This window comes from Gymnoscopelus braueri, assembly GCF_963280865.1.
Source record: "Gymnoscopelus braueri genome assembly, chromosome: 5".
Taxonomy (NCBI): domain Eukaryota; kingdom Metazoa; phylum Chordata; class Actinopteri; order Myctophiformes; family Myctophidae; genus Gymnoscopelus; species Gymnoscopelus braueri.
Genome location: NC_137606.1, coordinates 50,309,755 through 50,328,788, shown reverse-complemented (window position 1 = coordinate 50,328,788; position 19,034 = coordinate 50,309,755). Strand labels below are relative to the sequence as shown.

General features: G+C 39.2%; 1 protein-coding gene across 1 annotated transcript in view; it reads left to right on the top strand.

Annotated features, from left to right (window-relative positions):
* Positions 1-17,330, top strand: part of man2a1 (mannosidase, alpha, class 2A, member 1) — a 67,253-nt gene extending 49,923 nt beyond the window's left edge. The window contains exons 19-25 of the mRNA XM_080428956.1: positions 2,067-2,181; positions 4,264-4,397; positions 5,348-5,489; positions 6,826-6,956; positions 7,949-8,140; positions 8,625-8,738; positions 15,550-17,330. Coding sequence (XP_080285082.1) covers positions 2,067-2,181; positions 4,264-4,397; positions 5,348-5,489; positions 6,826-6,956; positions 7,949-8,140; positions 8,625-8,738; positions 15,550-15,732 — 1,011 coding nt within the window. The 3' untranslated portion in view covers positions 15,733-17,330. The remainder of the gene's footprint in view (positions 1-2,066; positions 2,182-4,263; positions 4,398-5,347; positions 5,490-6,825; positions 6,957-7,948; positions 8,141-8,624; positions 8,739-15,549) is intronic.
* The last annotated feature ends 1,704 nt before the right edge of the window (positions 17,331-19,034 follow it).

The following is a 19,034-nucleotide window of genomic DNA, read 5'->3' as shown; positions in this document are numbered from 1 at the left end:
TGATGCTGGGGTGTTTTCCTGCATTGAAACACAGTCCTCTTTCTGAAATCCGTATTTTCCCTACTATTTATGTTTTGACATCCAGGTATCCGGCTCTGTCCGGGACGTAAATGAAACGCACACATGTGCGCGTCCGTGCGCGTCCGTGCGCGTCCGTGCGCATCCGTGTGAACTGTCCTATCAGCGTCCTCGCTCAATGTTCTGTGATTGACAGCGAAGGTTGACCAATCAGGTGGCGAATTCGAGTGAAACCGAATGGAGCGTGAGTGCACCCGACCAAAAACGAGCGGCAGCCATCTTTTCTGTATGCTATTTTCTCCGCTGTTTTAAAACTTCAAAAAGCTCTCAAACTTCTATTTTGAGGCACGGAATTTACTTATAAGATATCGTTCGGATAGAATTTAGTTGTTTCATTTCATATATGTGGTCAATTAATCATGACAGAGCCTAATTAAAAAGAAAAATTCAGAGAACCGGCTGGGGCGGGCAGTGACACGCATTGTATCCGAATAAAGCAACCCTTTTTCAGCATGGCCCGTCGGGGAAACGAACTGCTGATGAGGAGGGGGGGGGGGGGGGGTGGAGGGGGGGGGGGTGGAGTGGAGGGGCGGTGTTTGACAACTGTTTTTTTCTTTTTTTGATCTCTGAAGTTGCCTAGAATCCCTTTAATGCGGCCCGCAGGTTAATATCGGATTACTGACATATTATTGATTTCAGTTATTGCAAACCTGACCCGCTTTAATGACTTTTTAACAGTCTATATTAGTAGCTTAAAATTCTATTGTCTTTTTTTATGTCCAATGTATTTTTATTTAAGTTCATAAAGTTAACATAAGTATTACTAAATGCTTTTGAAATTAAATCAAAATGTAACTTTTCAGGATTCCAATTCAAAAATATCCACACCAAAAAAATCAGGATTCCAATTCAAAAATAGCAAAAATAGCAGATCTACAAGCTCAAAATTTAGCTTGTAGATCGGCTATTTTTGCTAGTTTTGTGTGACATAGAATGTCCCTACACAGTATATGCAATGTGGCCCGCTGGAGTGAGTGTGGAAATATAGTGGCCCTCTCCATCATCAAAGTTGCATCACCCCTGCTCTACAGGGTCCCGACTCCCGACAAATATATCTCTAAAACACTAACCTGTCCCGGTTTTCAACATTCACTGCAAAATTGTCCCGGTTTGCGACAGAATTACAATAATAACAGTTGTTTTCAGTGGTTGCATAGGCGTTCGTCATGTTCATTTCATGTAAACATGCTCACCTAACCCAATCGGAAAACGTGAGCGAATGCATTGCGTGTTCTGAATTCAACACTGAGGCTGATGTTTGTCAGTGGTGGAAAAAGTACTCAAATGTTTTGCTTAAGTAAAAGTATCAATACTGCACTGTAGAAGTACTCTGTTACAAGTAAAAGTCCGGAATTCTAAATTTACTTGAGTAAAAGTACAGAAGTATTGGTATCAAAATGTACTTAAAGTACCAAAAGTAAAAGTACAATTCTTTTTGAAAATAGCCGATCTACAAGCTCACAACGCGTCGCAAAGCGACGCGTTGTGAGCTTGTAGATCTGCTATTTTCAAATAGCCTAGGTACAAAATAGGGCTAAAGTGGTTAATATATGTTTCGTAATATCATAATTTATATCTGAAAAGTAACTAGTAACTAAAGTTTTCAAATAAATGTAGTGGAGTAAAAGTACAATATTTGCCTCTGAGCTGTAGTTGAGTAGAAGTAAAAGTATAGACAATTGGAAATACTCAAGTAAAGTACAAATACCTCAAAATTGTACTTAAGTAATGTACTTAGTTACTTTCCACCACTGATGTTTGTCAATCAGTCGTTGCCTGTATGGACATTCATGAATGGGCGCGCACGTGCACGACGAACGTGCACATTGATTTAAGGGTCCCGGTTTGAGGGACTGAATATACACTATGGTCACCCTACTCTTGTATGAAGAAGTATGGCATTCATTTACGAAAAAAAACTCAAATTTGAAATATGGAGGTTTTTGCCCGACATGACTTGTTGTAAGTTTTAACCCTCTCCCCCCCAGCCCTACTCAATGACCCAGCCCCCCGTCATCCGGGTCACTAGGGGGCGTGTCTTCTCTGAGATCACTTCCTGTTTCCAGCACTTCACACACACAGCGCGCCTATTCCATGGCACAGGTAAAGAGTGTGTGTGTGTGTGTGTGTGTGTGTGTGTGTGTGTGTGTGTGTGTGTGTGTGTGTGTGTGTGTGTGTGTGTGCAGTGGTGGAAAAAGTACTCAAATGTTTTACTTAAGTAAAAGTATCAATACTGCAATTTAGAAATACTCTGTTACAAGTGAAAGTCCGGAATTCAAAATTTACTTGAGTAAAAGTACAAAAGTATTGGTATCAAAATGTACTTAAAGTACCAAAAGTAAAAGTACTAAAATATTTGAAAATAGCAGATCTACAAGCTCACAACGCGTCGCGATGCGACGCGTTGTGAGCTTGTAGATCGGCTATTTTCAAATAGCCTCGGTATAAAATAGGGCTAAAGTGGTAACGTACGTTTCATAATATCATAATTTACATCTGAAAAGTAACTAGTAACTAAAGTTTTCACGTAATTGTAGTGGAGTAAAAGTACAATATTTGCCTCTGAGATGTAGTGGAGTAGAAGTAAAAGTAGTGGAAATTGGAAATACTCAAGTAAAGTACAAATACCTCAAAATTGTACTTAAGTACAGTACTTGAGTAAATGTACTTAGTTTCTTTCCACCACTGTGTGTGTGTGTGTGTGTGTGTGTGTGTGTGTGTGTGTGTGTGTGTGTGTGTGTGTGTGTGTGTGTGTGTGTGTGTGTGTGTGTGTGTGTGTGTGTGTGTGTGTGTGTGTGTGCGCGCGAGCGAGAGTGAGAGCGTGCGTGCATGCACTGTTTCCATCCAAATGTCATTTGAATTTTAAGCACACTATTCAAATGTCACTAAATGTCCATTTGCTGAACGATAATTCCAGACTACCTGAACTTAAAAATGCACAATATAATTATTACTGATTATAATGATTGGTGTCAACATGTCAGCAGGAAATGTCATGTGACAAATGTTTATAGACTTCTTTTATGCATCATGCAAAAACTTTCCACGATAAACCCTATTCTACTGCTACTCTCACAGTAATTTATGTGGATATGTATGTCAGCTAGAAGAGTTCAAATAGACATTTTATATAAACAAATTACAGGTTTAAAAAAAGGGTGGCTGTAATTAATTTGCATTTAATAGAATGGGTTTGCTGTTGACCCCGCCATCCATTTCCTCAATATATATTTATGGTTCTTTTCGACTGTGCCCAGAAATGTATTTAGCAGGTTCTGGATTTGTTTCCGTTCACCAGTGGTTCTCAAATGTTTTCATGTGAACAACCCCCCAAAATGATATGTATTTGGCCCCGGACCCACCATCTGAAAATGCGTTGTGCCAGGGACCCTCAGAAGAGAAGATTTCTGTAAAAACAAATATTCTGTGAAAACTAATTATTCAAAATATCCCAAACATTTTCAATAATAATAACCCTGGTGGGGTCGTGCTGGTAATCAATTTACCATATTAACCCATTAAGACCTGAGGCCGATTCTACAAAATGTCTTCTAAATCCTAACAATTTTCTGAAAAAGTTAGCTTGTAGATCTGCTATTTTTTAATAGCCAAAGTATAAAATATGGTTACAGTGGTTACAATGATTGTGACATTATATTAAAGGTTTAATGACATTCACTTTTACACCACATTCAAAGTCTTTGTCCTGGTCCTTCAAAAGTGTACAAAAAGTTTTAAGTGAAAATTCCATTCCCGTGATCAATGGCAGGTGTTTTTCTCTAACATTTCTAAAGCCTTTTCAACTGCAATGAAAAAAGAAATCTTTGCCTGCGGGTGTCGCTGGTGAGGGATTTTGCCTGTCAATCATCGCCTCTGCTCCGCCCCCCCCCCAAAGGAAAGGATAGGGGAGGGGAGGGGCAAGGAGGAGAGTGGGCGGGATTAATCGACAGTGACCTCACTGTCGAAGGGCCAAGCTCAGATTACTTTTCAGCCTAATTATTCAGAAAACCCCAGACCACAGAAAATCCACTGAATGTTCTAAGTTCAGGTTTTTTGGGTGTAATTGAGGTCATAAAACCCCAAATAAAACATTGAAAATAAAAAAAGTGAAAATGAATGTCATGATACCTTTAAACAATTTCGAAATGGAATGATATAAAAAGAATTCCGTGTGTCCATCTGTAGGTGTTGAGGCGTGTTCTGTGGAGCTGTCTAACTTGGTGGACATCAGAGGGGAGGTGAACAAGGAGCTGGCCATGAGAATCAACACGGATGTGGAGAGCAAAGACCGCTTCTTCACAGACCTCAATGGCTTCCAGGTACAGGACAGTATGGACAGTAGGGAAAATCTGTTTTGATTGATTGATTGATTGATTGAATACTTTATTAACAGTTTGCAAAAAGTACAGTTATACAATAATGCTAAAAGGATAACACAAAAAGCCCTGAGGCCTTGTTTCCAGGAAATTAGTCATGGATATGTTTTATGAACAATATTACTATACTACTTATATTACTAATTATATGTATTTGGCTGTGGACCCCCATCTGAAAATATGTTGCGCCAGGGACCCCCAGAAGCAAAGATTTGTGTTAAAAATGTTTGCTTTAAAAAATATATGTATATATTAAAAAATCATAATTCTCAACAAATAGCAGATCTACAAGCTCACAGCGTGTCACAGAGTGTGTATTTTTGTCACTTTGTGCCGCGCTATGAGTTTGTAGATCTGCTATTTTTGAAAAATTGTGAAAATGTGTGCAAATCTTTGAATATATATATTTTTTTTCCCTCAAAAACTCAAAACTTCGGTTTTGGACTCTGGAACAAAATATTTTGAGATGGGGGTCCGCAGCCAAATACATATAATTGTGGGGGTCCTTGACATGAAACAGTTTGACAATAGCAATATAAGTGTTTCAGAAAACAGTTTGGAATCATTTTGATCTTAATTTAAAAAAAGACGATCTACAAGCTCACAACGCCTTCCATTGCGAGGCGTTGTGAGCTTGTAGACCGGCTATTTTCCCAATATTTATCTGTGGAACCGAGTCAAACTAAATAAGTAGGTCTACAATTCCAAGTGCTTCTCAGGGTGGGGGGGTCCTCAGTTCAAATAGGATTCTTTTGGGGGGTCGCGGCCTGAAAAGCTTTAGAACCACTGGCCTAATGCATATTAAACTGGGGTTCATTGAAATTTAAAAAAAGGATAGAGAACCAAATGGTTCATATAATAGATGTTTGACAACATTGTTTTGTGTGTGTCAGATCCAGCCTCGTAGAACCATGTCCAAGCTGAGTCTCCAAGGTAACTTCTACCCCATGACCAGCATGGCCTACGTGCAGGACCCAGCCACACGCCTCACCCTGCTCTCCGCTCAGTCCCTGGGGGCCGCAAGCCTCAAGTCAGGTCAGTGCTGAATACATAAAACTAGTAAGTAGGGATGCACAATGTAGATTTATGTTTTATCTGATTACTGATTGTCAGTCAAATTGATTGATTGATTGAATTCTGTAATTAAGACTTGAGACGATTCTTTAAAAAATCTAAATCCTAACAGTTTTTTTTTTTTTTCAAGATTTTTCAAAAATAGCAGATCTACAAGCAGATCTACAGTTCTATACAAGGCCTGTTAAGAGGATTTTAAACCCAAAAAGCACTATGGCTTGTTTCCATTGTGGTCCTATGCATTCAATTCATCAACATAGCTTTAAAAATTACACAATAATACATGTCATCAGCAATACAAAACACTATGTACAAAGGAGAAAAAGGAAAAAACAGCGGCATTTATATCTTTTAATGAATGGTGTCAGGGCATTCCACATTTTGGTGGCAGAGTAGTAGAATATTACAGTACCAGTTTCCAGTACTGTGATTATGGGTGCTGATGCAGACTTCTAACAGACAGTGTATTCTTATTACCCGATTTACCCACACAATGTAGATGCAGTATTTTTATTTAACATTTGTTGGCCATTTTGAAAGCTTACCCAGAAAACACGGATTGAATCTGCAGCCTTCATTGTCACAAAAGGCTTTTTTTCAGCTTCACATTCAAGCATAAATGTTAAAGGCATACATTTAAAGCCAAAACTGATTTTATATTATGATATTGGTTCGATACCGATATTGCATTTTTAAGGCAGATATTACCAATACTGATATGATGACTGATTATGATTAATGATTAATCGTGCATCCTACTAGTAATCAGTGGTGTAAAGTAACTAAGTACATTTACTCAAGTACTGTACTTAACTACAATTTTGAGGTATTTTTACTTAATTGAGTATTTCCCATTTTCAGTACTTTTACTTCTACTCCACTACAATTATTGGAAATTTTAGTTACTAGTTACTTTGTAGATTTAGATTATTATTACAAAACATACAGTAACCACTTCAGCCTACAGTATATACATTTCGGCCATTTGAAAATAGCCGATCTACAAGCTCACATTGTGAGCTTATTTTAAAACTAGGGAAATGGGACATTCTGTATAATGAGTACTTTCTACTTTGGTACTTTAAGTACATTTTGATACCAATACTTTTGTACTTTTACTCAAGTAAATTTTCAATTCCGGACTTTTACTTGTAAACAGAGTATTTCTACATTGCAGTATTGATACTTTTACTTAAGTAAAAAATGTGAGCACTTTTTCTTCCACTGCTAGTAATACTACAAGGAGTAATGCTTATGCTAAAAATATTTATACTACAACTACTCTCTCTCTTTGCAGGTCAAATAGAGGTCATTCTAGACCGCAGGTTGAATCAGGATGACAACAGAGGTCTGGGTCAGGGCGTCACCGACAACAAAGTGACCGCCAGCGCCTTCAGACTGCTGCTGGAGAGGAGAGAGGGAAAGGAGGTAAGGATAGGAGACTAGGAGGTGAGGCTAGCACCTTTAGGGGCCTGTCATCCGCCCGGTGATGGATAAAACGATAAAACGCCTATGCGCCTGTGTGGATGTGCTTCTGGTGGGTTTTAGGCAAAAAAATATATATTTTGGGTGAATTAACCCATTGAGACCTGAAGCCGATTCTACATGTCTCCTAAATCTCAACAGTATTCTGAAAAACGTATGTTTCTATGTCAGTGGTGTTCAATCTTTTTCATGTCAAGGACCCCCAAAATTATATGTATTTGGCCGCGGACCCCCATCAAAATATTTTGTTCCAGGGACCCCCCAGAAGCAACGATTTGAGTTAAAAATGTTCGCTTTAAAAATATATATATTCAAAGATTTGCACACATTTTCACGATTTTTCAAAAATAGCAGATCTACAAGCTCGTAGCGCGGCACTCGGTGCCGCGCTATGAGCTTGTATATCTGCTATTTTTGAATAGCCTAAGTGTAAAATAATGCTTTTTAGCTCAAATCTAAAAATGACACAGTTCCAGGTCTTAATGGGTTAATCACACACACACCCAGCTAAATGATGGACGAGTTCGTAACCAAATGGACCCGTATAGATCTTTAACTCTCGAGAGAGACGTAAAATGAAACCAAATGACCGTTATGGGTCCATTTGGTTTAATGTTACCCTCTCAAGAGTTCAGTTATTGTTTAAAATCTGCATTACTTAATTTACATGAAGTCTCCACAATTCGAGAATGTAGAAGAATTGCTATTTTGATCAACATTTGCCTGTTATCTCTCTTATGGGAACACATCAATACAGCATGGAATTGTGGATAAAATCGTGTCCAACGATAACAAAATATTCTACGTTTTGGGTCTGAGAGGTTTAAATCTCATCAATGGTGGTCCGTCCCTCAAATGTCCGAATAAATAATGGGCCTTGATATGAAAATGGTTGAAAACCACCGCAATAAATCTATATTTCTGTTGTTTTTCAGGAGGATAAAGCGTCTCCAGTGAGCTATCCCTCCATAGTCAGCCACATGTCTCTGCTGTTCCTCAACCATCCTCTGTTGACCATGGCCGTCAGCTCCGACAGCACCTCTGTGGCCCTGCGCTCCAGCAGGCCCCTGGCATCCTCCATGCCCTGCGACATCCACCTGCTTAATCTGAGGAGCATACAGAACAAGGTGTGTGACAAAAGTACTCATTATGCAGAATGTCCCATTTCGCAAGTTTTCAAATAAAAATCTTTTGAAAATAGCCGATCTACAAGCTTGTGGGCTTGTAGATCGGCTATTTTCAAATGGCCGAAATGCATAGGGTTGAAGTGGTTAATGTATGTTTTGTAATAATAATCAAAAACAAAAAAGTAACTAGAAACTAAAGTTTTCAAATAATTGTAGTGGAGTAAAAGTACAATATTTGCCTCTGACATGTAGTGGAGTAGAAGTAAAAGTATTGAAAATTGGAAATACTCCAGTAAAGTACAGATACCAAAAAAAATTACTTAAGTAAATGTACTTGATCGTCACATAATCAAAGATTAAATAAATGTGATCTGTACAATTTATGAAAAAACGTTATTTCATTAAAACATAGTTATAACATAGTGTGAAATCATCTGTCCCGTGTTTTTTTCCAGTGTAATTAAATGTCTTTTTGTCCAATCAGGGAGAAGGAGGCGGGCCATCGGACGAATCAGCCCTCATTCTGCACAGGAAGGGATTTGACTGTCGCTTTGCACACACACACACTGGACTGCTGTGTACAACAACACAGGGAAAGGTACACACACACACACACACACACACACACATTACACACACGGTCTGTATTTGGCGGTGAGCAAGCATCTGTCGCTTGACATTAGGCTTCTGGGTTTCAGGCAGGGCTACTCCGCTCAGTGCTGGCAGCAGACAATGATCAGCAGAGGGGCATACATACACATACACTTTTCACGGAGGGACACTTTATTTTGAAACCTCTCGATAGGATCTAAATGATGCACATACAAAACCAAACAAGATAAGATTGTGTGACTGTCTGCTTGTCTGTGTACCGCACACAAGATCCATCTAGTCTCAATACTGGGGGCTTCCCATCCTAGTCCAGTGGCTTAATGCCATTTTTTAACATTACCGTTACGAAGCAGATAAAAGCGCCACATTTTTAAGCTATATTGCAGTAACTTTGCTACTACTTTTGCAAAGTTGCCCATTTCTGCTTTCAAGATTTTGCGTTATCTTCAAAACATATTTTGCTAATAATCATGCAGATTTTGTCCAAAACTCACACAAATCGGCACACACTCAAAGATGTTTGATGGTCTGACCCTACGGTTCAAAAAGTATAGTCCAACGTCCCATAGTCTGAAATGTGAGGTTAGGGTTATGGTTGGGTTTAGTTGTAATGCACTTTGGCACATCGGAATCATGGGACAAATGACCAGTCCCTCTGGTTCTCAGAGTGGGGTCCGGGGACCCCTAAGGGTGCTTGAGCATGTTCCAGGGTAAAATGTGTTGATATAGCATCAAAATAAGTTTAACCACCAAGTTTTTCAACTATTTTTGCATGACACCATTCCATTGTGCAACAAAAGTATACTTGATCAGTTGATATACAAATTGTAAAATAAATATTTTTTTAAAGGACAGTCCTTGATTATTTTCAGATAATGTTTCAGATACAAGGTTTCTGCCTGACAGCAACAAAATATTTGTCAGCACATGTTTTAATGTCAGCCTTGTTGAGAATGTGTTGATAATGGTTTCAGCCCTACTGTACACATCGTTAATGATCAGCTAACACAGGGAATTTGTCTGAACCTTCCCTGAAACATCCAGGACAACACTCCACACGTCTCAGACTCTTCTCCCCTCTGGCTCCCAAACTGTGGAACAAACTCCCCAGTGCACTTTGAACTGCAGACTCATTCCCAATCTTACAATTTACAATTTACAATTTACAATTTAGCTGACGCTCTTTATCCAGAGCGATTTACAGTAAGCAAGGACAACACAAGGTAATACATCAAATGCATAGAAATAGTAATCTAGGATCATAGGTAAACCAAGAACCTATCATCAGTCTAACAGTGGAATATCCAAAGAAAAACAATATTGCGATACAGTATGACGTCACAAATGATACATATCGTCACGTTGGCTCGTATGACATGGGATCGCTTTCATATGCATCGACACAACAGGGAACAAAGAACATGGTGCCACACAGAAGAATTTACAATTTAGGCATTTAGCAGATGCTCTTAATCCAGAAGGACAACAAAAGATAATACATCATATGCATAAAAATAGTAATCTAATAATAAAGTAATACATAAGTAAACCAATGATCTAATAATAACTAATACATACGTAAACCAAGAACATATCATCAGCCTGTACATTGAAACTATACACACTATAGGATGCCAAGTCAACAATGCCCTGGCATCTGTCTACATAACATGGTATTTAAATGACATCTTAGCCTTTGCATAAGCCTGCAAGGTCGTCGAGGTCGACGTAATCTGAAGACTCACCTCTTCAGACTCCACCTTAGCCCGTAGCACTTGCCCTAACCTTGATGAGGGATTTTGCTTGGAATTGCTTATGCAAAGGTTGGAATGTAATTTATATAGCATGTTATGTAGACAGATGCCAGGTTCATTGTTGACCTGGCATCCCATAGTGCAGTGATATTCAACTGGCGGACCGCGGGCCAAATCCGGCCCCGGCGTAGCTTTCTTGTGGCCCCTGGAACATGTTCTTTTTACATGTTCCAATGTTACATTAAATGTAAATATTTATTATATGGTTGGTTGTACAGGATGACCATTTTGAATGTTTTTCTTAACCGTTTACTGAAGCTTGTTAATGGTTAATCAACCATTAACAGATAAGAAGAAAATGTAGGCTACTATTTAGAATGGAGGAATATTAGTGATTTGGGACACTCAGGGTCCAAAATTAACAGTACTACATTTGCAGTCAAGACACTGCTACAGGAACCCAAATGCGGGTAAATGTAAGTCACCCATAAGAAAATCCCTTGGGTCAAATTGTTAAAGTAGCTCACTTCATATGTATTTAAGCATCTGGCAGGCACATACCACAAAGGCTGGTAATCCAGTCTTACAGTGTGTTGCGGGTTCAACTCCTGATCCCGACGGCATTTGCTGTGTGTCACCCCCCCATCTCTCTCCCTATTTCCTGTCAGTCTACTGTCCTCTTAAATAAAGGCAGAAAAAGCCCCAGAAATATCTTTAAAAAGTATAAAGACCTTTTCATGGTAAAAAGAAACAAAACAGCCGGAAATGTTGTCCACGTCCATGCTTCTAACTATTTTCAGAATAATGTAGCTTTCAAGTAAGGCAAAAGCTTTCAAGGCAATTGTTATGATTATTCACTACAAAGCACAATAGGGGTTTTTGAGTGCAGTGCATCCATCACAAACCATCCATCTGTAACTATTTCTGAGTTCCTCATCCACTTTAAATACATCATAAGACCTTGTGCTCTTATCACCCGGGTACTCAAAACAAACAAATATCCTTTCATTCATACGAACATGTAAACACTTCACCTGGTCCCCAATACTCTTTTTTACAAAGATGCTTCCATGCCAGGGACCTGTGCACAGAACATACTGAAATATCTACTTATTTTTTATAAAGGACTGACACAGAAATGTTCCTATCAAACATCAAAATGCATGGATGCAGTATGAAGCAGGCCCTAGTAAGTTACCATAATGGACATAATGTGTCCATTATTGTGTCCTATCGCATAATCGCACCTATAGCACACAACAAGCGGTTAAACCTTTGTTTTGTCTCGGTCTTGTGGCCCATGACTTCAAGTAATTTTACGATTGTGGCCCCCTGCCTAATCTAGTTGAATATCCCTGCTATAGTGTGATTTATTTTTGATGGAAACCTTGGATGTCCAAAACGATTTATTTTCAGAAAGAAACAAGAAAAAAAAAACGTGTTCCAATGCATTGTGAGCTTGTAGATCGGCTATTTTTGCTACTTTTGTGTGACACTATAATAATGACAAAGTAGGGCATAATGCAAACACACATCCTGTCCTGCTGCTGTGTGTCAAATAGCAGTGGAATGTACACACATGCACACTCACGTGCACACACTGGTGCACTGCTCAGAGCAACACAAGGAAAGATCAACACACACGCACACACACACGCACACAAACACACATGACCTCTTGGCCGTGACAGGAAGTAAGAACGAAGTACGCAGGAAACCGCTCTATTTCTGTTTCCTGTTGTTGCGATGACAAGTGAACTGTGAACTGAGATAATCCTAAAGTTCTCTAGCTCTGAAACCCAGTGAGAATGTCGGGCCTTTCAGCCATGACTCATCTGAAATGGTTTTTCTGTTTACCTCTATGTGTTGACAGTTAACGATTGATTTATGTTTTTATAACATGACCGTTTAGAAGTTCATGAAGTGTCATTTTTTATGGGTCAAGAGTAAATATCCCCTTTATTTTACACTTCCTATGTTTAGTTTTTAATCATTGTTATTTAAAAAAAACTTTTCAAAAATTCAAACCTTTTCGTAAATTAAAAACAAATTCAACATTTTTTTCTAAAAAAATGTCATAAACAAAAATACAATACATTCCATTCCATACATTTGAAAAGCAATTTTTTTTTTAAGAAGTAGTGAAAATAGCCGATCTACAAGCTCACAACGTGCCGGTGCAGATAACAAAATGCTGGTATAGAGTCACTGTACACACATAGACACACATAGACACACCTCAGCACACGCACGCACGCACGCACGCACGCACGCACGCACGCACGCACGCACGCACGCACGCACGCACGCACGCACACACACACACACACACACACACACACACACACACACACACACACACACACACACACACACACACACACACACACACACACACACACACACACACACACACACACACTCTGCTCATGTCTATTATTGAAGCATGTAATGCAATCCATAATGTAAAGACAGATGATTCTGTGACACTTACATAACACTCAGTCCCCTTTCTCAACACATGACCCAGTAGAAAGGGTTAAAGATAAGGGCTACTGGTGACCTTTTGGCCCCTGAGTAAACAAAACCTCAACCAAGCCTTAGAGGACCTGGAAAGTGAAGAAACAGCACAGCTTAACAGAACGTTACAGAGAGCAGAACATGAATGGGGGAGGAAACTCAATTAGAAATGTACTGTAGACCACTGGTTCTTAAAGTGGGGTCTGGGGACCCCCAGGGGTCCTTGAGGGGGTTCCAGGGGGTCCCCAGCAAAAGTAGTAGCAAAGTTACGGCAATATAGCTTCAAAATCTGTTTAGCCACTTTAACCCTATATATACACATTGGCTAACCCTTTTAAAACATTTTAACAGCACATATCTTGTATGGGCGTCCCTGACACAAAATATTTTCATATGGGGGTCCGCTGCCAAATACATTAATGAATTGACATGAAAATGTTTGAGAACCACTGATGTAGACAGACAGACAGACAGACAGACAGACAGACAGTAAATATGAACATACACCCATATCATCTGTGAATGTATAAAAGTATAGTTTTGCGAGTATAAAATAATGCTTCAGTGGTTTCGTTTTCATTTAGTTTCTAAGTTAATTTGCACATAGTTAAAACAGTCCTTTTAGGAGAGGACAAAATACTTTCCTATTTAATAAAGCATTTGGTTAGCTTTTTAGGTTATAACCCCTAGGTTTTCTTTGCCCCCTTGCTTGTTTTTAATTGTTTCTTTTTAAGACCATCCTTTTTTAGATTGTTTTATGCAAATGTTTTTATTCTGTACTGTAGCACTTTGAGGTGAGGAAGTGCAATACAAATAAAATGGATTATTATTATTATATGAGAAAGGAAGAGTAAACAAATCCTTAAGAAGGTAGGATACAATAACCAAAACAAACTAGACGCGTCGCAATTCAGGGCAATTGCAGAGTGTGGTTGCGCCGACGCGGGTCGCTACCGCCGGGACTCAAGGAATACGCTGGGAGGAATACCGTCGGAGGCTGCGCCAAATTACATTGTCACGTAACTCCTGAGATCACTTGCGTTTCATTTTGAGAGGATTGATCCCCCCAAAATAAGGTTTTTGCATCAAACGGTTACATTTTGAGCATTTGTGGCGCCCCCTATGGATGAAAGTGGAAATACTTTTGGGGATTTGTTGAGTAAACCACCTTTGACATGTGATTCAAATTTGGAATTGACTGGACGTTTTGTTCGTGTTTTGTGGCCTTTTTTGTAAAACGGGCCCCTTCCGCTAACTTTGGAAGCCATTTACTGACGAACGGTAATGACTATCAAAACTCCGCTTGGGGATGTTTATCGCATGGGTCCAGAGATCATGTGTACGGATTTTTGTGAAATTTGGACAAAATATGTGGGAGGAGGAGCTAAACGTGTGTTTTGAAGAAAATTCTAAATGGCGGAAAATCTATCCTGACGCAAATGAGCGTGGCCTATATGGGGAGTTGCGCCATGACCCAAGGAATCTAGGGGGAAAAGATTTTTATTCTAGGACCTACGGTTCAAGAGTTATAAGCCAAAACGTAAAGTGGGCTGTTATAGCGCCACCATGAGGCCAAATGGTGTGATTATTTTTTTAATAATTTCGGACTAAATTATGAACCTCCCCTCCAAATCTGGTAACTCTAGCTCTTACGGTTTCTGCGAAAAAAATACTTGAATTTGAGTTTTTTCACTTTTCCATTAAAGTGGATGGGGACATTTAATGCACTAATAAATCAATATCAATAAAACTGTGCAACCAATCTCTTAGCAAAATACAAGCGCACGATTCCCGGTGAGGCCGGTCATTTTGACATATGGCACTAAATTGGGAAAATATAAACTGTGGGAGGAGATGCGGTTTGAAATAAAGTTTATCTATTATAATAATAAAGTGCGAAGATTACTATAGTCTGGTTGTCCTGTTAGGGCAACCACACTAATTAGGCAGAAAATGATGTGCTGGAGAGGACAAAAAAACAAAGGGTAGTCAGGTGGCCCTCCTAGGAATCCTAAAAAAATATATATATAACAAAATACATAAGTACCACAGTATGGTGACAAAGATAATGCTGGATAACAGTCTTGCAATAATGTGTGCTATACATTTATTTTAATTTTTACATAAAAACTACACACTTCTCGGTTATTCGATTAACCCATTAAAACCGGGAAAGCATCTGTGTCATTTTAGATTTTTGCGTTGGCTATTCAAAAATAGCTGATATACAAGCTCACAGCAAGCATGTGCATCTGCTATTTTTGAACATTTAAAAAAAAAAAATCTTAATGGGTTAATCAAAAAAGTAAGAAAATAACCTATCCACACGTTTCCTAGGGCGTTGTGGGCATCACTTCCTGTCGATTTGATCAGGTATCAGGGATCAAATTGACAGGAAGTGATGCCCACAACGCCCTAGGAAACTTGTGGATAGTTGCAGCTCTAATTCACATGATGCTATGTTGTACAGTACATAGTGACGTATAATAAACATATTCTTTCTCTGTCTCTCTCTCTCTCCAGTTGGATCTAGACAAGCTGTTCTCAGACCTGCACTTCCATTCGGTCTCCCCAGTCACGCTGTCTCTGATGCACCCGGCCGCCGATCCGGAGTCGGAATCCAACCAGCAGCCTCCCGCCGCCAACCCCAAGGAGGTCCACCTCAGCCCGATGGAGGTCAACACATACAGAGTCCAACTCCAGTGAAAACACATTCCCTATCATAGAATATCGTGACATAAAACATGCTCTGGAAAATGCACGCGGTCCACCCATATGACCACGTAAAAGTGGTCAGTTGGGTGGGCCAATGCTTTTGAGTTTTTCAAGTGGACCTGATCTAGAAAAGGTTGGGCTGCAATGGCATCAAACGTAACTGAACGAAGAGTCTTATGACGATGACAACATCATATCAGTGGTGGAAAAAGTGAAATATTTTACTTTAGTAAAAGTACCAATAAAGCAATGTAGAAATACTCAAGTTACAAGTAGAAGTTTGTAATTCAAAATTTACTTGAGTAAAAGTACAAAAGTATTGGTATCAAAATGTACTTAAAGTATCAAAAGTAAAAGTACTTGTTACGCAGGACGCAGGATGGCCCGTTTCACAAGTTATGTCTAAAATCTATAAAAAATCAGTTGAAAATAGCAGATCTACAAGCTCACAATGTGTCGCATTGCGACACATTGTGAGTTTGTATATCGGCTATTTTCAAATTGCCGAAATGTATATAGAGCTGAAGTGGTTAATATGTTTTGTAATAATAATCAAGATCTACAAAGTAACTGAAGTTTTCGTATAATTGTAGTGGAGTAAAAGTACAATATTTGCCTCTGAAATGTAGTGGAGTAGAAGTAAAACTATTGAAAATTGGAAATACTCAAGTAAAGTAAAAAATATGTCAAAATTGTACTTAAGTACAGTACTCGAGTACAAGTACTTACCGTAGTTATTTCACACCACTGATCATTCATATATTTTGACAAATATCAAGTGCAATGGTAGAATAGGTTTGATTTCCTAGGTATCCATCAATAGCATGCATTCTTTTTATATGTTGTCACTGTCGGGTGGAAACCAAAACACTAGTTTTTTCAGGAAATGAAAAAAAGAACTCATGAATCCTTGTTCCAAAGGATCCAATGTAGTTATTATTTAGTCACAAGCTCTTGTTAAATAGTTTTGATTGGTTCTCATTATTTATAAACGCACACACACTTAACCACTTTGACTTTCACAAGGTTTCTAAAATAGCTAAAATGGATCACAATGCTTCGCATCGCAAAACTTTGTGAGTTTGTAGCTTGTAGATTGGCCACTTTTATGTGACAGTATTGCGAAGTAGGGCATTAATTTACAAAAAACAAGAAATATTTTTATACAAGGTTTCTGCCCGACAACGACGATATTTAAAAATATATATATAGTTGACACTCATCTAGGGTTAATTGCAAACAAGGCAAGAGACATATTTGACCAATTCAAATGTTTGACAGAATAGCACACAATGCTATTTCTAAAAAACATGTGTGTATAGATGACAAATTGACTTTATGTCTTGGGAATTGAGGTGACATTAGATTTAAATTGAGATGTAGGGATTTATTTGGACAGGCACGCAGGGACGGTTCTAGGCTGATCAGCGCTCTAGGCGAGATTTCTCTGATGCGCCCCCGTGCGCGCAAAGCGCGCGTGCAGTGGGCCCCCACGCGCGCGGATGTTTTGGGCGGATTATGATACGTTTTTGGCTTCTTTATTTCGGTTTTAGGGTTAGGTTAGGGTTATGCTATTTAACCCTTTAAGACCTGAGGCGATTCTTTAAAAAAATCTAAATCCTAACAGTTTTTGGAAAAAAATCTAAACATTTGTTTTTCACGATTTTTCAAAAATAGCAGATCTACAAGTTCATAGCGCGGCACTCGGTGCCGCGCTATGAGCTTGTATATCTGCTATTTTTGAATAGCCAAAGACATCTAAAGTGACACAGATGCGTTCCAGGTATTAATGGGTTAATTCTGATTTTACAGATTTATTATTATTATTTTTTTTTTTCCCGACTTTTTTTGCCGCCTCTCCAAACTGCCGTTCTAGGCGGCCACCTAGGTCGCCTGTATGGAAGCCCCGGCCCTGCAGGCACGTGGTGCTGTCTCTCTGAACTAGTGATTTAAATTCCACCTAATTTTCTGGGAGTTGGAGCCTTAGGCTTTGTCCACAGAAATTTCGTCGACTCAAACTATGACGAAAAAAGTTTGTCGACTACCTTTTGTAAGCTGTGATGACTAAAACTTTAAATATTTTAAATATATTGACAATTTCATCAGCAAATAAAAACTAGACTAAAATGTTAGGGAGGGACTAGTGGACAAGAGATCGAGTAGTCGAGTAGTATAAGTCATTCTATGCTTGCCTGCGCTCCGAAAATAGCCGATCTATAAGCTCACGACGCGTCGCAGACGCATTGTGAGTTCGTACATGAGTTGTGAACTTGTACATGAGTGAGCATGTACAGTGAGCTTGTACATGAGTGAGCTCTCACAACGCGTCGCAGACGGCCAGATGTGTTGTGAGAGCTTAGAGTTAGATCGGCTATTTTTGGCACACAGCTACGTATAAATCAGGCATTGCGACGCCATCATGGCCCGCCAACATAAACCTTAGTCGACTAAATCAAATGTAGATTTAGTTGACTTAAATCTTATATTTGCACAACTAAAGCTAGACTAAAACTAAAACATTTCAGATTACAAAAATGTGACAAAAAACACAGAAGTGTTTTTTTTTTTGCTGTCAGTGCCTGTCTGCCATGCATTTCTATGGTAAAAACACACTGCTCCTCTTCCCAGGGTAACCAGAACGCTCGCCCCAAAACACACTTGCCCCCATTTTTTCCCCCCGCGGACAGCTCGCCCCCAGCGGTTTTTGTATTCTTGTATTCGTTTCACCGAGGTTAAGGTTATGAATAGGTTTAGGGTTAGGCATAGTTTTACTGAGGTTACATTTAGGAATACGTTTAGGGTTAGGCATAGTTTTACTGGGGTTACGTTTAGGAATAAGGTTAGGTTTAGACATAGTTTTACTGAGGTTACGTTTAGGAATAAGGTTAGGTTTAGGCATAGTTTTACTAAGGTTACGTTTAGGAATAAGGTTAGGTTTAGACATAGTTTTACTGAGGTTACGTTTAGGAAGAAGGTTAAGTTTAGGCATAGTTTTACTGAGGTTACGTTTAGGAACACCTGGTGGCGACCGTTCTGAGGTTGCCAGATTTGACCCGGGGCGAGCGTTCTTGTATTCCTTCCCAGTACCTGAGCTTCACACTCTCAAGTGTCCAGCGTTTCTTGGCACAGCGCCCTGGGCACTTCAAGCAGACAATAGCTCATGTTTTGGAAAGGAGTTGCCGGTCATTTGATCCTCCTGCTGATTGTATCTGACAACCTGGTAATTTATGACCCGATGGTTTGAACCATGACCCATGTTCATGTCGTTTCAGCCAGTGTAAATTCTGACAGTA